A 23,252-nucleotide genomic window follows, 5' to 3' on the forward strand; every position below is an offset into this window, starting at 1 on the left:
TCTTGCTCAGACATATCTATGTAAAATTGAACAACAAGGCTATTCTTTATCACAACGGGAATTTGGAACCAAGAACTAATATCTTTTCGCTCTCAGTTTAATACAAATTTTGGCGAGCACTTGCTTGATCGGGGGGTGAAGCTCTGCTTTGTTTTTGTTTGTTTTTTGCAATCTTCAGTTTGCGACTTTCTTTGGTTAATAGCATAAAAATCGAAGAACATTGCTCTGAACAAGTGCTGAAAAGTCATCCAAACCATTTCATATTTTGTCCTTGCACAAAAAAAAGAAAAGAAAAACTTTATATGCTGGTCAGCGCAGGCAGAGTAGAATTAATTGGGAAAACGAATTAAGGCACTCTTAGCTGAATGAAATCGCCATTCCATGCCTGCGTCATTCCATGAGTTATCGATTACACAAACAGCACAAATCTTACTTTAAACTGACCCCAGCTATTCAGGTTCAGTTATGACTGGCGCCGCATTTAATTAGACAGACTACAAACAAAACATGAAAATGCAAGAGCCCCAAATAATTTAAGTCGAAAAGCTTGTCGTGTGATTATTTCAAAACAAACTTCAAATCTAAGGTTTTTCTTTCGCTTCGCTGTAGCTGTAGGTGTGCATAAAAGCGTGAAACGTCAGGGCTTCGTAAACAATCTTGATAGCAACAAACGTATATACGCGTCAGAGCTATTCGTCTGTTCCAAAGCTGTCGGAATTTTTTCCGCTTTATTTTTCCTGTTCCACTGCTAGTGCACGCAATCAGTCAGTCAATCAGCCGGCTGGAAAAAATCAGAACAGGAACATAAAGTCATTATGCTTGCATGACAGCAAGGAACTATTTTTTTTCCTCTTTCTTCACCAATAGCATCAGTCACGTACTCCTACAGCGCCAGCCCATTTTGCAAAATGACACAAATAAAACTTCCACATTAGTACTTTTCATTTCAGGGAGAGTTGAGAATAATTCGTCAATCCTACTAGTTCATGTAAACCTCATGAATATTCCCTCCTCGTGATCTATATTTATCAGAGAGGGGTGGAGCGAATGCTCTCTCAGTATTCCGTTTCTTTCTTTGACCGGAACATTCTATGTAATCTGATTGGTCTGCTATCAAGTGATATTTGATTAACATCGTCGCTTGCAAACAATCGGAATTAAAAATAGCAAAACGGCACCGCCAGCATATATATTACATTGCTCCCTGCAGCATTTCAAATTACTTCTAGCTCTGCTCCGCGAGTTGGGGAATCATGGAAACGTTGCCTGTCGTATTTGTCGCTTTTCTGGCTCTGTGCATGGTGCCTTTCGGTAAGTTAACTCCATTATGTTTGAACTTACGAAACAACTGCCGTTTTCATGTTTTCACGTGAATCGAGGGCGACGACTCTTTGACAGTAGGGAGCTTAAGCAACGACGTCGAGGACAACGCCTAGTAAAAAATGAATTTATATTTTACCAGCAAAATTCGCGATTGTCTAGATCTGTTCAATACGCCAATGACTCTAAAAACATGCTCAGGCTAAATATGCAACGACAACGGTCAATTCCAAATGGAAATGCGAAAAATTAGCCGTCGTCGTCCACGTTCCTTAGACGACGCAGAACTTGGTCATTTCACGCTGTTGTTTTGCAGAGGACGGCAAAGAAATGTAGAAAGATTCAAAACGCACGTGCACAGCTATTGTTTTGCTCATTAAACCTTTTTTCTGGTGACGTTTTCGTTGTCATCGTCGTCGTGGTTTGCTTAAGCTCCCTAGTAAGTAGAGGAGTCCACAAGACAAAATTCACACTCGGTCAAGACTCGACTTTGGCAAAGCAACCCAGAAAGCATGTCGAAGTCAGCGCTACTCTGTTAGCTTTGAGACAGATCTGTTCATCCCTGAGAAATACCCTACCTGAACAGCCCGAGACACATTCTCGTGTTCCACTCAGTGTACCATTCTTGCACTCTCGTCTTTCGCACTGATTTTCGTCTTTGCATCTTTTATAATTCATTCTGTCACCGATGACTGCAAAGTGGTTTCATTGTCATCGTTTCGAGGCCTCGTTTTCCCATCATAAGAATCCATGACGGAAATGATTTCGGTTCCTACGTGGTCTAATACTGAATGACTTAGTATGGAATCGTTCAACCAATTTAACTTGTGTCTACAAAATCAATCACAGGCTGCTGTCTGGTGAAAATGCATAATACCTAGAGCAATCATCACAGACCGGGAGATTTATAGGAAATTAAAATAGCATAGCACAGGCATACGCTTTCTTCTTTGTTACGATCGAGTGCAAATTTTGCAAATTGATCCATGTTGGTCCACGTCTATTGCAAACTTAGACCGACGTCAAAAATGACAAATATTCCAGAACCTACATATCTTTAGCAAATGTACTTCTGTTATCACCGCAAGTATTTGTTGATCAGTTGCAACCAGTGTTTTGTATTGTTTACCTTGCTGTGCTAAAACTGCAAAGGATTACGCTGAAAGTATCGTGTCAAGCAAACGTAAATCTTCTCTTTCAGTTTGTCGCGAAGCAGATTTCGTGTCACAACAGCGTATAATTTATTGGATATTTTCGTCAGGTTTACAAAGGTTTCCCAAGTCTTCCAAGTGTCTTCAAGATCTTACTAGTCCTTTACAATTTAATTTGGCATAAGTTGCACTCATATTTATGTCAGAGAAACCTAATTTGCTAAAAGTAACTAAATCAAATATCTTTTTATGTGTAAGAAGGTGATTTCAGCTCGTCGAGTTGCCCAAAGTAAGAGATTTCATCATCATGTCTCGGTATGTTTACTGGTGCAAAAATTCCTGTTTCAAGAGATTTCTATGCAAAGGAATGCTTAAAAAAAGAAAGTAAACAGTCGGAAAGCTGGCCATGATCTTGGTGTAGGTCCTGATGAAAAGTGAATTAAGTTTTAGACTGAAAGAGCATCGAAATTTACGTTTAAACTCTCGGATTAAGAAGAAAGGATCTCGAAGGTGTTAGAAATGTGGAGGTCAGCAAGATTTTAATAAGTTTCAGAAAACTCCTCGTTATGCATAAATGTGTCTCCTCGATACAACCTAAAGTAAATTTTTGTCTTTAAGGATATTGCTTCTCAGGACGCACGCCAGCTGAAATCACATTTTCGTATGTAATGTTAGCTAATGTTTGTTTCCTAAATGAAAGTAACGTAAATACCAACGGAAATAGAGTTCGTTGAAGTTTGGTTGTTTGTCCTGATTCACTGATTAAAGTATACCCTTAATTATAATGGCAAAAATACATGTTTGTAGAGTATGTTCAGCTAAATCATTTCTCAGAGTTAAGCCATACGACTAAAGTTAAGTCAGGTCGTCCGAAGACATTACTAATCGTTAACTGAACTTAAAATAATCAACAAATTCCAGAACATTCAAATGAACAGTTCCAACATGGTTCTGTCACTGTAAAATCTTTTGTAAGTCAAAACAGACGGAAACACATAAATTTAAAAGCTGTTGAAACACAGTCAGCTACGATAAACACGTAAAACTCTCATAATATAGATCAGAGTATTTCGGAATAAATATTATCAATTATCCAAAAATAAATAAACCACAAACGAGTTTCCTTCAAAAGCTATTAGCATCTTTTTAATGTTTTCTCTCTCTTTAACCTTTGATTGCCGGTCCAACTGGCAGAGAGCGGAGCTCAGAACTTTTCTTAAAAGAACATATTTCTTTTCCCTGGTGGTTTATTGACCCTTTGATAATTTTCACGATAAGCCCCTAAAACGATCCCTTAACAATTGTTTACACAACACCAAGATTTAGGATAAAATACCATTAATATATTCAATTCCTCAAAAACGAACCCAAAATAATAAAAACAGGAAAATCTTCTCTACAAGCAAATTAACCGACGTACTGAAAGAATATCAGGGCATATGTCCCGTCATAATCAATTCTATCGATGGCAGGAGAAATTCCGAGTTAATCAAAATATGAATAGATGTCGCTTGAGTAAATATCAAATGAAAACAGTGCCAAATGAACAAATACCAAATAGATTTCAGACATATCCTAAAATTCGTGCCAACAAGTTTTTCCTTTTTCCTGTTCACGAAATCACTCCATGAGGCTCGGCTGATGACAAGATCAGAGGCCAGTCTGTTTCGAGTCATACTGAATACCGATTTAGACAATTAATTAGACAGTGGACTAACTCCTCTAGGAAAAAAATTGAAACATCGTAAAGCCTTCAAGTATCCTGGACAGGAGAAAAACATTCTGAAATCGGTAACGTTCTTAGCTTTTCTTATTTATTTATTTATTTATTTATTTATATATTTATTTATTTATATATTTATTTATTTATATATTTCTTTATTTATATATTTCTTTATTTATTATTATTATTTATTTATTACTCATTCATTCATTAATTTATTCATTCATTTCTTTCTTTCTTTATTTATTTATTTATTAATGTATGCATGTATATATTTAATTATTTATCTATTTATTTATTAAATTTTATTAATTACCAATCTTCGAGTTGGCTTTTGCCTCTGTGTCAAAACAGGTCTTCATGCGAAAATGAAAATGTGTTCCGCCTACAGCTTCATCAGTCAGGCAAATTAAACTCATTTTCATATGAAAGACATTGCACGAAGGCTCCTTTTGAAGCAAAAGCACAAGATAACCGGAAATGGCCTATTTATTCTCTTTTTATTATTATTATTATCTTTTCATTTATTTATTTTTGACAGCTTTTGGTCTTGAATGCTATGCGTGTACTAACCAGCCAGAACTTATTGGAGGAACCAAGTGTGAAAGCGACAAAGCTGAAAAGATTACTTGCGAACCGTTATTGTTCAATAGATGCATGACAGTGAAATACACCATGTCTCTTGGACAATTGGGCTCGAGGTCAGTCGAGCAAAGGAACTGCTCTAACAGCGTTTCGTGCGACCTGAACAATCAGTTCAATCGTAAGTGCAAGAACAGTTATTATTTAGTCGAATAGGCTCGGCAGAGTTTGTCTTGAACGCATCACCCTGAAGGTAAAGGTCACGATTTGTGCATCTTGAAAAGTTTAGCCTAAATTTCTCAAGTTCCTCGTTTGTAATCCGTGTTATTCTCCCTTATATGGGCTATATACGGCATGTGCGGACCCGAAAGGTACTTTTTCATCAAAATGCCTTCATAAATTATGTTTAGGGAATTCAAACTGTGCCAGCCGCAACGGTCATAAATAGGTTTTCAAACTTTTTGGTCAGGTCATAAATAAGGCAGGGAAAATTTGCAGGTTGTGGTCATAAATAGGGTAAAGGTTTTGGGAAGCGGGCCGCACACCCTCACCCAATTTTCCTGGGTGCACCACCCCCCCCCCCCCCCCGCCTGGGATCTCCCGAGATAATGTTCTCCATCATTAGCCATCCTTGTTCCTTTATGGTTAATTTTAATCTCTTTGGGAGTTTTCTCTCTTGGTTAACTTCTATTATCAGGTACGGTTTCCTTCAATTTAAAGCTAGTATGCGGTCAAAATAATTCAAAATGCCGTGAATGGGTGTCTTTAACTTCTCATGCCTAGCTTTAAGTTGCAACTGACCTCTTGTCTTGCCTTACTTGAGTTTTCAAATTTTACCTGAACTATTGAGTTGGTGTGAAAAAATTAAGAGCTTAAAGAACGGAGCGCAGTACAATCATAAAAGGCCATTTCCGAGTTGCTTAGCCTCTGTTTCAAACCGAGTCTTGGTGCACAACCTTTCATGTTCAAATAAGTTTTTCTTGCACGTTCATTATCTTGTAAATCAAACTCATTTCCATATGAAAGGTTGTGCACCAGGACTCGTTTTTGAAACGGAGGGGAAAATGCAACTCAGCAATGGCTAAATGAAAATCTTTCGTTCTTCTTGTTTCAGTCTGCAAACTGGTCAACTCGACAGGAATGTTGACCAACTGTTCACTTGACTGTTGTGAAGGCGACCTGTGTAACAAGATCCCAGAGACAACAGCAAAACCCGAACCACAAGGTTAGGCCTTTGGATTGGTTGCAAGCCGTTTTGTTTGTTTTTGTCCCGAACATGTTTGCTTAACCCTGAATCCAGTTTCTTCAAAAGTTTAAACAAATGTTTTCCGTTTGAGTTTGGATGCATTTGTTTATCTGTCGAGTTTCAACTTGCCATAAATTTTGTCAAGAATTAATACCTGCTTCCTTCAGTCTTTTTCCCAAGAGGCTAAATTGGTCACTATTTTTTCACTTTGCAGTAATCCCTCTAGAAGGAAAATCGAAGCGTTATAGAGCCTCAAAGTATCGTGGCCAGAATAAAACATTCGACAATCAGTAACACTCATTACTTTTCTTATTTTCTTATTTTCGAGTTGCCTTTTGCCTCTGTGTCAAAACGAGTCTTTCGCGAAACCATTCATATGAAAATGTGCAACGCCTACAGGTTCATTTTCATGCAAATCAAACTCATTTTCATTTATGAAAGAGTTTGCACGAAGACTCGTTTTAAAACAGAAGCACAAGGTAACTCGGAAATGGCCTATTTATTTCATTTTCTATCATTATTTTTTTCTTATTTTTGACAGCTCTTGAATGCTATGCGTGTACCAACCAGCCAGAACTTATTGGAGGAGCCATGTGTGAAAGCGACAAAGCTGAAAAGATTACCTGCGATCCGTTATTGTTCAATAGATGCGTGACAGTGAAATACACCATGTATCTTGGACAATTGGGCTCGAGGTCAGTCGAGCAAAGGAACTGTTCCAACAGCGCTTCGTGTGACTCGAACAGTCAGTTCAATAGTAAGTGCAAGAATAGTTACTATTTAGTTCTTCGGGGAGGACGGTGAGAAATTGGACGAGCAAAGCGAGCCAAAGAGCGCGAAAGTGCAGGATTCGGAGAACGAAGCAATCAGGGTGGCGCGCTCGCCCGGCGCTTGTTCGCTAGCTATTGTTTAGTCGAATATGCTTGATGATGTTTCTCATGAAGGCATTACCCTTAAGGTAAAGGTCACGATTTGCGCATCTTGAAAAGTTGAGCCTAAATTTTTCAAGTTCCTCGTTTGTAATGCGTGTTAATCTCCCAGAGGGGAGTACTTCCTTATATGGGCTATATACCTGTAGGTATGTGCGGCTTTTTCAGCCGTTTTGATCATAAATAGGGTATGATTTTTGCCCTCTAGTCCTGAATTGGATAGAATAACCTACTTTTTCATCATTATCGACAAGACCATCAACAAAAGCCCTTTATAAAATTATGTTTAGGGCAACTGAGCCAGCCGCAACGGTCATGAATAAGGTATCAAATTTTTGGTCAGGTTATAAATACGGAAGGGAAAATCGCAAATTTTGGTCATTAATAGGGTAAGGGTTTTGGGAAGCAGGCCGCACACCCTCACCCAATTTTCCTGGGTGTACCACCCCCATGGATCTCCCGGGTTAATCTTCTCCATCATTAGCCATCCTTGTTACTTTATGTTTTATTATAATCTCTTATGTGTTTTTCTCTCTTGGTAAACTACTATTATCAATTTCCTTTAATTTAAAGCTGATAGGTGGTCAAAATAATTTAAAATTCTGTGACTGAGCTTCTTTAAATTGCCGTGCCTAGCTATAACTTGGATCAACTTTTTGCCTGCCTTACTTGAGTTTTCAAACTTAACCTTGATTGTTGAATTGGGGTGAAAGTGTCAGGAGATAGAAAGGTGGAGCACAAGACACTCGTAATTGAAAATCTTCCTTTCTTTTTATTACAGCATGCAAACTGGTCAACTCGACGGGTATGGTGACCGATTGTTCACTTGACTGTTGTGAAGGCAAACTGTGTAACAAGGTTCCGGAGCCAACAACAAAAATCCAACCAACAAGTGAGGCCCTTGGATTGGTTGCAAGCTTTGGGGCCATTTTGTTTAGTTTTGTCCTGAACATGTTTGCTTAACCCTGTATCCATCTTTTGTTTTGTTACTTATTAAAAGTCCGATTCTTAAAACGTTTAACAAATGTTTTCCGTTTGAGTTTAGATCTATTTGTTTACCTGCATAAGAAATACCAGTTTTCATTTTCAACAAAAGAAAAATAGAATCCGTCGGGTTTCAACTTGCCATGATTTTTTTGTTAAGAATTAATACCTGCTTCCTTCATTCTTTTACCCAAAAGGCTAAATTGGTCATATTATTGATCCATGAAATTCTAGATACGTCATTCATATAAAAATTTAATTTCCTCGTCCATTGCAGTTCTTTCTCCTCCTCCTCCTCCTCCTCCTCCTCCTCCGCCCCCCTCCCCCCCGCCCCCCTCACTAACCCTCGTTTTTAGGATAATATCGTAAAGCCCGGAATCCGGAGCGCTTATTTCACATTTAGGAGTTAGGGTTAGGGTTAGGAGAGAACGGTGGGCGCTTATATATTCGAGGAGAGGGGTAGGGGCGCTTATTTCATTTTTCTCAAATCATGGCTTGACGTGGTCATTTTTAATACATCATCTGCGTGTAAAAAACAACATAAGCTGTTTATCGACATGAAAAGCTTAAATCGCGACACGGTTAGTATTTGTAATTTTTTTTCCAAGCTTAACGTGTTCACAAACTGAAACAGTGTACAAATTTAACACCACACGACGAAAACTATACATCCCTTGTTGTTTCACTACTCGTCCACAAAATGGGTGGAGGGGAGGGGACGTTTATTCGAGGGGGAGCGCTTATTCTAAGTTTTGGCCGATAGTTTTGGCGCTTATTTGAAGGGGGCGATTATTCGAGGAGGGGGGAGGCACTAACTTGAGGATTTACGGTAAATCTCGATATCATTACTTTTAACCTTCCCGGTGACATATTTCTTTTTGAGCCCTTTACGATCAAAATTAACATCCGCGGAAAGTGAGTCATTCCAACAAATGTTCGCCTTAAAGGAGCCATGTCACGGTTTAAGCATCTTGAAAAATTTGGCCTAAGATTTTGCCCATGACCAAAACACCGTGGCTGAACCGTGACTAGTTTAATAATAATTTTAACCTCAAGTTATTGACTCTTCAAAGGCAGTTGATATCACTTGGAGTTTGATAACATAGCCGACGTTCAAGCGGCAAATCGCGAACAAAATCAGACGTACGACTTCTTGAGAAAGCTTATTACGTATTTTTTAAAATAATTTTAGTTAATCATAAGGCTTTTAAAAGCGATAGCGAAGCAACGAAAAATTCGACTTGTGTTAAAAAGCAATTTAATACATCTTTGTAGTTTTCACTGATGTGCATTTAATAAAATGTAATATCTTTCCGGTCGCGTACAAGATGAACCGTAATTCTTTGTCCAGTTTTTTTCCGCGTCCTTGACCAAATATCCGTTTAATGTATCAAGTGTTTTAACGTTCGATTTATTGTTGACGAATTTCACGTTTACTCCAACTGTTCCTCCTTTTTCATTTTTTCTCTTTACATCATTTTCCATATTATTTTTCTCTTTACAATTTCTGGTTTGTTTTGTTCTTTTCTAGTTTTATCTACTTTCCTGCGTGAGGCAACGTAGTTCTAATTCTGGTATAAAGTCGATGAAGACAATGACAGGTCAAGTGCACAGATTAAAGCATTAAAATTTCTTCCAAAGTATTCCCGAACTGCAAAATATTTTGCATGGTTGAAATAGACATTGTGGACATAATGCTTCAGTAAGCTTTTAAGGATTTTTTCATTGCCATCAGAAAAAGTTTTTCTCAGTTTTAACTGCGATATGATATAACAGAACAAAGTCGAGTAAAAACAGAATATTTCGTCCCATGGCAAGCGCTCTTTGGGCTCTTCGCGTGACTAGCCATAAGGACGGCATGTACTAAAACCCAGACGGTGGATTCTGGGACGATAGACGATAGACGATAGACGATAGACGATGGACGATGGACGATGGATGATGGGCGATGGACAATATCTCTGACATTTATTTCTCTCAGACATTTATTTCTCTCGGACATTTATTTCTCTCATTTCTCTAAGACATACTCATAGCTTTCAACAAGGAAAGCTACAGCTATTTCTGGCGAAGCCGGACAAAGATAAATATGACACCCGTGATAACAAGCAGCATAACTTGCAACAGTAAATCAAACAGCCGGGCCCGGCGTAATAATACAAAATGCAAGTAACCAACATGCTCACGGAATATTTCAATCTTTGTTCCTGCAAAGCCAATCTTTAGAGAGCTTAAAACATATCTTGCAGTACAAATGAGCCAAGAAAACTAGCACGTGGCAAAAAACAGAGGTGTCAAACGCTACAAATTACACGCGGATAACAGCAGAAACCACGCAGACCTATGACCTCTCCAACGGCTCTACTCTGGTGAAATGTCCTCCTAAAAACAGGATTATTGCTTAGCGAAATATTCAAAGATCCCCCTATCGTACCATACAAAAGGGGCAGATCCTCAAAGATATACTAGTTCGAGCAAAACTCTCAAAGCGGCTATTACACGTGGATAGGAGTTGTGTAGGCCTGTCACCCCATTGTTATCATTATACATGTACTTTATCCGAGAGAAATAAATGAATGTGTGACATTGCGTGACGAAAAGTCCGCGATCAGAAGTTCGTGATAATTTGTCCATTCCTTAAGAGTTAGATTTTTGCTGGGGGAGGGGGAGGGCATGAATTTTTGCTGTTCAATATTTCAAAACTCCATGGTGACATCGCGTGACAAAAGCAAAAGATTGTGTGGAAAATTTATACATGTATATGTACTTTGGCTGAGAGAAATAAATGAATGCGTGACATTGCGTGACGAAAATTCCGCGATCAGAACTTCGTGATAATTTGTCCAGTCCAAATAAATTATATTTTTGCTCGGGGGAGGGGAGGGGGGAGGGCACGAATTTTCGCTGTTCAATAGTTTAACATCGCGTGACAAGACTGTGTGACAATTTAAATGACAAATAAATGAATGTCAGAGAAATCGTCCATCGTCCATCGTCCATCGTCCATCGTCCATCGTCCATCGTCCATCGTCCATCGTCCATCGTCCATCGTCCATCGTCTATCGTCTATCGTCCAGAATCCACCGTCTGGGTTTTAGCACATGCCCATAAGGACGTGTGCGCTGGAGGTCACGGGATCCTTTGTTGGTCAGACATCATCTAATACTAATAATAGATATGTCCGGTGGTCTCTTTCTATAACGTCACTAAACAAAAGATTTAATTGGCAAAACAATGGCTGTGCACGTGCAACATAATTCTTATTACATTTCTTTGCCGTCCTCTCGGCAAAACAACAGCGTGAAATGACCAAATTCTGCTTTGTCTGGAGAACGTGAACCACAACGGCTAATTTTTCGTATTTCTATTTGGAATTGAACGCATTCGTAGCATATTCAGCAGGGGCAAGTGTTAATACCGACAAACACACTGGATAGCTCCAAATAAATGCGAAATTCCAAAGTAAAACAGAAACACATTTTTTACTTTGTCTCGCCGGAAGTGACGTTTGTTGTGGTTAGACACAAGAAAAGGTATACATTTAACAGTTTATGGTCTGTAGTTCCGTTGTTAACCAAGTGAAGGCACTTCTTGGTCGATTGCATGCTAAAATGAGCTAGAATGGTTATCGATTGCCGGCTGTAATTAGAAAAACTGCCGGACAAGACTGACTTCTAAGGTAAGTGAAACTCGACTGCTTGAAATTGACTCTTATCGAGGCCGTGCTTTTCTCGAAGCCGAAACCCTTATTACGAAGATCGATAAACTTTCTTAATCGCGAAAGGCCTTATCTCAAAGTGAGAGCAACCTGAAAATTAGTCCATGAACGCTAAGTGTGCCAGCCAGGGGAGATTACGCTCTTTTGTTATATATAAGAATATTGTTTTTCGGTCCAGACTGAATGTTCTTATTTTTCTAGTGATTTTAGGGCTGAGAGTATTCTTTGTGAATATTCATAGATTACAGCGTGTGATTTTTCCGTTTTATTGACTTTGGTGGCGTTGAAGTAATTTTGGAGTCGAGCTGTAAGTAGTCTCCTCCGCAGCCGTTATCAGGGTCGTCACGCAACGCCTCTCCCCCACCATGTGGGGGAGAAGCGTTGCGTGACGACCCTAATAACGGCTGCGGAGGAGACTAGGCTGTAAGCTGTAATGTAGGCTGTAATGGTTAGTTTTGCCGTTTAGAAAAAGGAAGTATTTTATACAGTTTAGTTTAAAACATATAATTATATTGTATTAACAAATTTACAACACACAAAATTATATTCCTTGCCAAATCTGAGCCTCGGGTTTATTCTTAAAATATTCTTAAAATGTCCCAAATGTCAGTCTCGATATTCTTATAAAATATATTCTTATAGAAAAAAAAGAGAGTTTTATGACCACAGCCTAAAATTTTTAACGGAGGCAATATCAGGAAAAAAAAAAACGTTTCTTCTATATTGATTTAACTTTCTGATATGTAGCCTCTTACGGGAACTTGAAATAAATATAAAATAGATTCAGAATTGTTAATACCGAGCCAGGTGCCTCGCCTTTTACTAGTTACAGCCCTGTTCCGTTTTTCATACACTGATTCCAGCAGGCCCATACTCTTGGAGTTTCATAAGCGTTTGTATATTCGCGTTAAGACAAAAGCAAAAGGCGGTATGGAACAGGAAGGTCTCGTTCCAGTCCCTTCTCGTCTAATGCGTCTCGGCCATATTGCCTGCTTGATTAACAGACTGCAAAGTAGGCTGCATTTTTCACGGTTCACAGAATTATACATATCTCCCCTCACTGACGCGCGGTGAATTTTCATTCGTGCAACTGGAAATATTTTGGCGGATATTTCCCGTCGCAATCGTGCCTTGACACTGAGCGATGCTGGAACTCGAAGGCAACTCAGTTTACTTCCTGCTTTAGAATATATTGCGCGTGTGTAGTGCCTCAGCCAAAAGCCTTAAAATTTGCATGATAACAGAGGACCCTAACATAGAGCTAGGCTGTCTGAAACTAAACGAGAAAATTACACGATACCCACAGTGTGCTTGTATTTTTTTAATCGAACAACCTTTTCGAAAGAAAGAATCAAAAGCTTTGTTTTTATGTTTGAGCAGATATTTTTGACTGTTTTTTAATGTGTAGATCAATACAGCCCACTTCGCCGAGGGGGTTAACTTAAATGCTAATTAATTAAAACAAAAAGTCGGTAACCGACATCAGCGTTATTATTTTGAGTTCATGGCGGCAGGGCCTAATACAACTGTCGAATGGTTATCATAACTTTGGCAAAAAAGGTTCATCGGTGTTTAAGTCTATGCTTCAACGTCAATGTCGAAATTCCCTGATCCACCCTCGCGCTATGTAAAATAACAACCGGGTACCAAACGACCATATTATTCCATACAGCAACTTCAACCTCGTGTTGTCCGAAATGCGTTTGCTGCTTGCCTTGTGTTGCTGAAAATAATTCAGCTATTTGTCGCTTTTACTTCAGAAACATTAATCTGGTAAGTAAGAGGTTAAATGTTGTAGCTATGGGGTCAGCTTTTGTAAATGTTTTTTCTTTATTTTGGTATGCACTTGCTTTATCATGTATAATACACAAAAGGTGTGAAATTAAGGTGGCTTGTTGCTGGTTATGTTGTTCCTTTAAACTCACCTATAGCTATGTGTTTTTGTAATTTTCTAGGGCAAAAAACATTACTCCTCTGAGATGGCCAGTTATTCATCCGCGACACAGAGAATTATTTTTCTGCTGCTACTTATCGCACAAGATCGGGTCGCAAGCACAAGTCTTGGAGGTGATATCACTGCAGATACAGATCTAACGCTCGATGGATCCCCTTACCTCGTATCACAAGATCTCGTTGTAGCTGAAAACGCCACTCTGACTGTCCACCAAGGAGTCCAATTACACTTTGAGACTGGAGTTGCTTTACGAGTTAAGGGTTCTCTGCAAGCCAAAGGGAATCCACGTGGAAGAATAGTCTTCACCAAATCACCGGTTAACAATACTTATAATGATGGAATACGCCTAAGCGATGGGAACAGTTCCAAAGAGGGTCGGCTGGAAATTTTCCTTAGAGGACAATGGATGCCTGTGTGTGATAATCGTTGGGATATGAGAAATGCTGAGGTAACTAAATGTCTCTTGTTCAAAATTGCTCGGTAGTTTGTATTTGCCGAGGTTTACTCCTTTCACATGTGCAAAAATTACAAGCTGAGCTGATCTTATATAATGCTAGTAGAGTGAAATCTTGACTTTTCAAGCCCTCGAACTGTCGAACTTTCCAGTAACTCAACCCAAAAGTTGTTTTTCCTCCAATCCCCCTCCCCGCTGAGTCTAACATTTTACCCGCCGATTTCTCGAACTACCCGATTGTGAAAATTAACTTTTGTTTCCCCTAGAGGCTCGAAAAGTATCTAGTACAGTAGAATCCCAATTTCTCGAACACACGATTTTTCGAACCTCCCAATCACTCAAACCAAGACTCATTTCTCCCATTCCCCTACCCCTCCCCCTCAGTTCGGCATTACAATTTTAATTTCACCCCCGATTTCTCGAACTATCAGTTCTCGGTTCCCTTGGAGGTTCGGAAAAAATTTAGATCCAGACTTCTTTATTTACATTTCTTTTGTTTTTTTTGTTTTTTTCTTCTTCTTCTTCTTTTTTTAACAAATTTTTCTGTTTACATTTAAATTTCCTTCAAAGCTGTTAGTTTAAAAAATCAAGTAATGAGTCAGCTTTATTTCTCAAACCAAAAGTTGTCACCCTCCCCTCCCCTCAGTCTAGCTTTGTAATCTAACCCGATTTCGCGAATTATCCCAGTTTTGAAATCAACCGGTTAGTTTTCCTAGGACGGATTAGACAAAAGAATTCAGATGATGTTGGACAGTAGAATGCCGATTTCTTGAACACTCGATACTTCGAACCTCCCGATAACTCGACCGAAAAACCCGTTCCTTTCACTCTCCCCCCCCCCCCCCCCTCAGTCGAGCATTGCGATTTCAATTTCAGTCCCGTACTAACCGGTTTTGTTAAATAAGTTCTCGTTTCCCTTGAAGGTTCGGAAAAATCGAGATTTCATCGTTAAGCCTTTACTCATACTTGCTGTTAGTTTGAATAATCATGAAATGAGTCAGCTATATTTCTCTATTTTTGGAGTGACACTCGTTTACCAATGCAAGCCAAGGAAAATTATATTGGCTTTTAGACTCATTAATTGTTGTACAGGTGGAAAGGACGTCAATCGATCAATCATTCAATCAGTCAAATCGTTATTCACACTTTTTTGATCACACAGGACGAAAAAACACAGAAAACAGAAGAAAACAAATGGTAGTGGTATTTGGCAATAATACCGCAAGTGATATTTTATAACAGAACTCGAGAAAGTTTCAGTGACGCACAACAGACCTTCAGATTTCGTTACGGTTGAAACAACAAACACGGGCGTCTGCATTCGTAAATAGTTCAATAAAAGTAATTTTTAAATCGCGTTTTTTTCCGTCACTGCAGCGATGAAGCGAAATCACAAATTAAGATGAAGTACGGGTAAGCTGTGTTTGTTGTGTTTAATTGCTGCTTTGTTGAAAAACACCAACGCCAGCTTCGTAATTTATCGTCACCTGACAGTCATAAAAGGTGGTAGACTACTTTTTGGCAGGCTGGAGTCCCTGTATGGTTGTGCTGAGTGGACAAACGGGAAAGAACTGGACGGGAATTCTGAACCTGTTGGCCGACAGCAGAGCTGATATGGATGAGATCTGTCGCTATAATTCGTCACCTTCCTCGTAGTCTGCCAGTGAACACTCTCTCATAGTCGGAACCTTATGTGAATTTCGGCAAAGAATCGAGAGACATTCGTCTAGTTCTTTAGCTTCGTATTTGACAATGTCGTCGTTAAGGCCCTTGCTTTCTGCCCACGACTTCCAAACATTCATCCACGTCTTAGTAGTTTTGACTGTATTTTTGTTTAGTGCTATTTTGGCGAGCTTTTGTATTTCCTCACCGGAAATTTCCGGGAATTTTTCCGCCATTTTATTTAAACAAAAGCAAAAACGTAATTGTGCTCAGTGTTGTCACGGTAACCTTGTTATACCATCCATTTTTGCTGTTATACCACTATTACGTGGAAATAGTGATACTATCGACCAATCAAATCTCCGAAATTTCTCGGCTTACATTATAATTGTAAGAAATATACCGTAAACTGCAGCTTATAATACAACTTCGTAAGGGCTTTTACTGAGATAGGCTTACAAACGGAGATGCTTATATCCGAGGGGGGCTTAAAACCGGAATAAAAAAAAAAAGCGGTCTAGAAACGAGCTACAGCCGTGTTGATCGAAACTTTAGGTTTTCATTTACTGGTTTTTAATTAAGCTTTAAATAAAAAAATAATTCAAAACAAGGAGAGCTAAAGGGGGACTTCATTCCTGGGAGCTTATAACCAGATACTTTTTTTGGTTTACAGGTAGATGGGCCTCTCACCGGTGGGAGGGGGGGGGGGCTTATAAGCGGCAGTTTACGATATCAGTTTTATATACGTGTGTAGCAGCCAAAACCTACAGAGCTTCCGAGTGTAGTTGGTAGTTGCCAGTTTAGTATTACGTAATCCTTGGGCTAGACTAAGCAAAAAGCTTTTCAGTTGTTTGTATAATAACAGTGTTATCTTTGATCACATGCAGGTTGCTTGTAGACAACTAGGGTTTCTGGGCGCCAAAAGGTACTACAGACATCCCGGGGGAACTGGATATATTTGGTTGAACGATGTCAACTGCCAGGGAACTGAGATGAGTCTGGTGGAGTGCAAATATCGAACTACATATTTTTATTGCGGTAAGTCACATAGAGAAAGAACGCAATCCGATATCACGATATATGGTTTCATTCATGGCTCGGTGGTTTTTTTTTAGTTGACTAGTATTAGAGAGCTTAAGCAAACCACGACGGCAACGACAACGAGAACGCCACGAAACAAAATTTTAATGAGTAGAACAACGGCTGTGTAAGTGCAAAATAAATCTTTGGACATTTTTTTGCCGTCCTCTGCAAAACAACAATGTTAAATGACTAAGGTCTGGTTATTTTGAAGAACGCGAACAACGGTAGCTAATGTTCTGTATTTTCATTTGGAATTGAACGCTGGCATTGCATATTTAGCTTGAGCATGTTCTGAGGCCAATAGGTGCACTAAACAGATCTAGACAATTACGAAAAGGTAAAATAAAAAATCTGTTTTTTTTTCTAGGCGTTGTCCTCGGGGTCGCCTTCATCATTGTTTAAGCTCTCTTTCTTCACAGGGACCCTTCTGGAAACCGTTCTTTGCATTGTCCTCTAAATACATACAGTAAACGGGATACAACTGACCTTCCTTTCTTTTTTCTTACCATTACGTGCATCAAATTATTTGAACTCGAACTTTTGGCACTGCTGGAATCCTAATTGGACACAGTTAAATACAGAAGTAAATATTTAAAGACACTGCACGGTTTTAAGAAATTCTTGACAAAAATCGACCTTGCCCCAGTTGTTCAAAGGGTGGATAACGCTATCTGCCGGATAAATCACTATCCGGTGGATAGCATACAGTTTAACTCCTATTAAACGGCCACCCTCGGGGAAATGAATGGTGGCCGCTCAAAGGAACACAGCTTACAGTAAAACAATAAGTGCAATATCAATAATTTTGATGGCATCGAAAATAGCGGAGGCTGACCAAGGTCCTTTAAAGGAAGCTGGCCGTTTATAGAGAAAAAACAATAGAAAAGCCCTCATCGGGACTGTGATTACTGGCCGCCTAATAGGGGTGTGGCCGTTCATGATAAGTGGCCGTTTATATAGGGGTTCGACTGTATTTTTTTTGTTATTTTACTTATGCACTGGTTAGCGATTTACCCTGTGGATAGTGTTATTTATACCCTTCGAACAACTTGGCGTTGGAATCTTAAAATGATATGATGCTTGAATAAAGCATTTTTTTCCTTGCCAGATCACGATAGAGATATTGGATTAGAGTGCTACAGCCTGGCAAACTGGAAAGGAATTGAGTTTTCTAGTTCCGAAAAACTCTCCTCTCTTCAATATGTGGACGTGTCCCTAGCACACGAAGCAATGAAGATTAGGGAGGTTACTCCAGATCTTGACCACGTGACAGTTAGAAGCTCTATATATGGAGTGAGGTCTGCCAATGCAAGTTCTCCGCTGACCATTAAGGATAGCAGTATCGGCGGTAACGTGTTTGCAGTGATTTCTGACAATGCAAGTTCTCCGCTGACCATTAGGGATTGCATTATCAGCGATAACGTGTTCGTAGGCATCCAAATTAAAGACAGATCAAAGGGACTTACGATTGAGAACACTGTAGTGAGCAACACAATTAAGGGACACGGGTTGAGTTATAACCTAGATGCTGATCCAGTAAATTTTTGTTCTGACGAAGTGGAAAATATGACTTCATTTCCAATTTTTTTCGAAGCGTTGGGCAAACCTAGAACGACTGGCGACTGTGCCAAGGTAGGTAACTAGGCATTAAGTTTTTGTCTAATTAAGTGAAGTCTGTTACCTAGCCTTCACATCCACGGCTGATCATGCAATTCGGGGTTGCAACATGAGACTGGAAGGGATGCTTGTCCAGCTACCTCTCTCCCTCCCCAAAGTTGCGTCAGTGTAGCATTATTATGTGCGTTTAGTTGGAAGGGGAGGGAGTGGCAATCAAGGCAAAGGTATCTTTCCATGTAAAGAAGAAAAGACAGAGGGACATTGGACTGAATCTTTGAATTACATACTGAGCACTGGACCACTGGGCTGCAGCCAGGAACTCGTTTTTATCTGTATTTATTCATTCATTCACTCAGTTGAATCTAGAACGCTTTGATTTTGATCATAATTTATTGCGCTTTTCTTTAACTTAAAAGATTCGTGTTTTTTCACTATGTTCAAGTCCTATGGCAAATTATTCCAAATTTGTTCACCTTTATATTTAGATAAAAATTTCGAGAGTTTGACCACTATACCTTGAACATTGCTTCTGTAAGGAAAGATCGAAATGAGCACTTTTTGCACTTTGTCTCCCCCCCTCCCCCCTTACTTCCACCCCTAGTTTAAACAGGGTTAAGTAGTTTAAAAGCCATGGAACAGATCGAAACCAAAAATAGAAGGAATACCTAGTAAAACGTCGAGATCAAAAAGAGTTGTGTGTTTTTTGGGCAAACAAAAATATTGCCTTGTCACGCAACTAGCAACATTATAGGATATGAAACATTACATTTTACTTCTTTGAGTTCTGACATTTTCCCTCTAGACTATTAAAGCTAGTCCGGGACAGCTCTTGACTGTGTATTATCAATCAATGACTGGAGAAGACTTCGAACTAGATGTACGCGATGGCAACAACAAAAACGCCTCACAACTTGAGCTTGTCAACGAGTCGACAGGTGTCAGTCAGGCTGTCACGCTATCGTCAAGTTCTGGTCACGAACTCTACATAAGGTTTCGATACAGCGCGGGATACAGAGAAGAAGTCAGAATAAGATTCGTAATCACGGACGGTAGAGGTAGGGAGTTTTGCTGTTCATTTATAATTTTTTTAATTGATTAGAAAACACCCTGTGTGAAAGCGCGCACTGGAAGCCATACTTCCATAACTCCAAAGAGACGCAGAGAGAATTTGCATTTTGTTATCAAAATAAAAACAGGTGATTTTCTTTTTCTTTTCCCGCAGTCTTTTCTAAAACAAATAGAAAACACCTTCTTTGAGTTTCTACCAAGTTATAGAAACACTCGTGGAAGTTTAGGAGAACTCAGAAAAGTTGTGAATACAATCGGCCCGCGGCTCGTGTCCCTACAACATTTCTCATTCTTCCAAACCTGCACTCATGATTCTGTTACTCGATACAAGCCAAGAAAAGGTTTTCTGTTTCTTAAATACCACATTCCCATCAACTCGTTCCCAAGGTCTCTCATCTTCAAGAGAGGAGAGACCCTGGTTGGGTGATGACATGGTAGGTTGGAAAGATGAGAGACACTGAGAAGGAGATGAACACGTGAAGAAACACGTGAAGGCTACCTAGTCTAATACATATCTTTCAGGAAATGCATGTGTCAACCTCCGCTGAGGTTACGATTCTTTTTCACTACGGAAAGTTTTATTCTCAGATTCTAGTTGTATTCTGACCTTTCATGTCTTTTCAGTTGCTCCCTCTCTCGTCATATCAAACTGCACATTCCGTGACAACCACAAAAAGGGCGTCTCCTTATCAGACTTTATGGGAAATACGATCATTGGCACAACTACTGTGATTCGGAATAATGCCGGAGGCATGACCGCTGAACGAGTCTCTGGAACACTCGCAGTTACCAACAGTCATTTTATCAACAACAGCGCTAATGGTTTGGAGATCTTGGACAGCAGCTTTCTGTCATGTAATCTGCACGAGCTGTCAAGCAAAGAAAATGAAGGCAATGGGTCATATTTCCATTTTGTTGCTTCTCTTGATAGTAATGTGTCTCACTCGGCTTTTGTTGGAAACGCCCACAATGGAATTGTAATCGCTAATAGCGCCAGTCACATTGCATTCAGGAACGTCACGGCGGTTTTAAACAAGTACAGCGGCGTTCAAATTCATGATGGCCAAGTCTCGTCCAGTTTCGAATCTTGTAATTTGTCGAGCAATAGAGAAGACGGTTGTTACATATCAAACCAGGCCGGAGATCATCAGTTCTTCAACTGCACGGCAAATTCCAATTTGAGGCATGGTGTTAGCTTCTCCGACCCTTCGTCTGCACCAAGGCACTTCTTCGAGCAAATAAGTCTTATAGATAACACCATCAACGACAACACGCAATATGGATTCAAACTATCTCCCGAGGGTCAGTATAGCAGTGACTCAGCTAACATTACCATGGTAATCATCAATAACCAATTCATGCGTAACGGCAGAGGAGGCATCTTTTTGTCTCCAGATCATTACTGGTGGAAAAAACCAAGAAGAGTGCAGGCAAGCGTTACAGACAATCATTTTGAACAGAACAAAGTAAACACATTTCACGTTTTCTGTGTTTACCTGGAATTGGTTATTGAATCCAACACATTCATAAACAACACGGATAAAGTACTGAGCTTGATGAACAACAACCGCTGTGGCTCAAACAAAGGTCGGGACCCTAACCTTAATCCTGTTAAGGTGGAAATAAATGAAAACAGATTCATGAAGAACCGCGCTGAAAATGTTTTATTTATCGACTTCAGTTCGTTCCCTGAAGCGGTTTCTGCTATCGTGAGGAATAATACGTTTGAAGACAACGAAGCCGCAACGAAAGACCTTTTTCCAAATTTTTATCGTCGTTCAACAACTCGGGCAGTGATCGTTCTTAAAGAAGGTAGTTTTACCTTGAGCGAAAACATTTTGGAAAATCCCAAGTTTGTGTACCAGCTCTCAACCTTGCGTCCTGATTACCAACGAAGTATTGATGCTAAATTCAACTGGTGGGGAACAGCAGAGGAATGCGAAATCGTGGACAGAATCTTTGATTTCCAGCACAGGGTACAATTGTCTCCAGTGGAGTTCTTCCCTTACCTTCTGTCCTCAAACAAGACAAGAGTCATTAATTCAAGCATACCAAGACTATCCTGCTTTCTTAAAGGTGCAACGATTGGTGGGATCGTAGATAGACCGCTGGCCTTATTGAGCGAGGAGTCGCCTTACGAAGTTCGAGGTGACATCATCATCCTGACGAATGGGTCGCTGTCCATTCCGAAAAATGTGACGTTACAGTTTCCTTCCAGGTCAGCGATGGTTGTACAAGGAACGCTTCTGGTCAATGGAACAGAAAACGAAAAAGTACGATTTCTAAAAAAGCAACACCGAGAAGAATTCCGACTGGGTGGAGGGACTGGACCGTGGGAGGGTAGAGTGGAATTTTTGGTCAATGATACCTGGTGGCCATTGTGCTTGTCCCCCAACAGCTCTTTCACCACCAAAGCGAAAAGCATTTGCCAACAACTCGATCTCTACTATGAAACCTATGCTACACATTCCCCTCCTGGCCAGGAAACTGGCTTCGTCCACGACGTTGTCTGTGATGAGAACGCTACTGGTGATACAATGAGCTGCAGAGCCAATACCTGGAGTTATGGACCTACATGTTTTGGAAATATTGTGCAAGTCTCCTGTCAGCATTACAGCTGGGCGGGGCTTCATCTGGCGATGTCAAACCATCAAAGTTCATTGGAACACCTGGAAATCCAAGATGCTGGCTACGACTATCGCAGTGAAATCCAGATTCCTGGGGCAGCTCTCAAAGTAGATCTGTTTCACCACAATATAAGCAATGTTTTCATAAACAATTCAGTGGGTATCGGCGTGCAACTGGCATACCATAATTTGTTTCACAACCAGTCCTTGATGCCACATTCTACAATATCAAATACAAAATCTCACGGTGTTCTGTCGAAGTCCCCTTCCCTGTCACTTACAGACGTGAAGATGACAGGGAATGACGGCAGCGGTTTTGTTCATGAAAGTTATTGGGATAAAATAAACAATTTTGCAGCTGAAATGGCCAGTGCAGATGTGAACAAGACTCTCCACGTCTGCTCGGAAAACAGAACATTTCTACGAGCCAACAAAGTGTTCTATTTCACCTTAGAAGCACTTGAACGGAGCTCGCATCTCAGATGTCAGCATATCATGGAAACAGAGCCCGGTTACAAAATCGTTCTTCAGAGTCTTTATTTTACCTCTTCGTATCGCAAGTCAGAACGTGATTTCTTACACGTATACGATGGTGCGAATGCATCAATTGGTCCACCGTGGAAGATGGAAGCTTTACCATGGAAGAATCGTTATGTTTACAAACAAATCATCCAGTATTTATTCAACTCTACCAAATCACGTGTCGTGTTTGATCTGAACAAACGCGCCTGGGTGCATCTTGCCACCAACTTCATTGCGTATACAGTGAAAGGTTAGTCATCATTTGCTGTTTTCTTTATTAAGGTGCGATAATTAGTTTTCTTAATTTAGCTACGTTAGTTATTTATTCACTTAGCCCTTTTTAAAAAAGATCTATATTCCTCGATATAGACGTAACTACCAAGCAACTTTACATCGATCGAGTCCATGGGGTTTTCTTTACACTTTAATTATGTCAAAATATACATCAAAACATACATGTTCAAGTCATCCTTAGATTTTTTTCAAATCGTCATCATTCAGAAGAAATGATAGTAGCCTTATGACTAGTGCTGCAACGACTGTCCATGTTTGATGACTGGAATATACCAGAAAATTAGACCCTTCGAGTCCTCATCAGTCTATTTCCCTGAG

At 39.8% G+C, this 23,252-nt stretch overlaps 2 protein-coding genes across 3 annotated transcripts in view; both read left to right on the top strand.

Moving 5' to 3' along the window:
- Nucleotides 1–5,793: 5,793 nt before the first annotated feature.
- Nucleotides 5,794–8,244, top strand: LOC145502868 (uncharacterized). The gene is made up of 3 exons (XM_081482271.1): nt 5,794–6,001; nt 6,564–6,779; nt 7,733–8,244. Exons 1-3 carry the CDS (start codon nt 5,917–5,919, stop codon nt 7,912–7,914), a joined length of 483 nt encoding a protein of 160 aa, XP_081338397.1. The 5' UTR covers nt 5,794–5,916; the 3' UTR covers nt 7,915–8,244.
- Nucleotides 8,245–9,813: 1,569 nt separating this feature from the next.
- Nucleotides 9,814–23,252, top strand: part of LOC145502863 (protein bark beetle-like) — a 29,090-nt gene continuing 15,651 nt past the window's right edge. For both annotated transcript variants that reach the window (XM_081482265.1, XM_081482266.1), the window contains exons 1-5: nt 9,814–14,055; nt 16,611–16,761; nt 17,915–18,438; nt 19,226–19,478; nt 20,116–22,890. In XM_081482265.1, the coding sequence (XP_081338391.1) occupies nt 13,633–14,055; nt 16,611–16,761; nt 17,915–18,438; nt 19,226–19,478; nt 20,116–22,890 (4,126 nt within the window). In that variant the 5' untranslated portion in view covers nt 9,814–13,632. The remainder of the gene's footprint in view (nt 14,056–16,610; nt 16,762–17,914; nt 18,439–19,225; nt 19,479–20,115; nt 22,891–23,252) is intronic.

Source organism: Orbicella franksi, chromosome 11 (assembly GCF_964199315.1).
Source record: "Orbicella franksi chromosome 11, jaOrbFran1.1, whole genome shotgun sequence".
Taxonomy (NCBI): Eukaryota; Metazoa; Cnidaria; class Anthozoa; order Scleractinia; family Merulinidae; genus Orbicella; species Orbicella franksi.

Coding starts and splice junctions, on each gene's coding strand:
- LOC145502868 (XM_081482271.1), top strand. CDS start 5,917: ATGTTGACCAACTGTTCACTTGACTGTTGTGAAGGCGACCTGTGTAAC. Junction 6,002..6,563: donor AGCAAAACCCGAACCACAAG/GTTAGGCCTTTG, acceptor TATTTTTGACAG/CTCTTGAATGCTATGCGTGT. Junction 6,780..7,732: donor CTCGAACAGTCAGTTCAATA/GTAAGTGCAAGA, acceptor TTTTTATTACAG/CATGCAAACTGGTCAACTCG.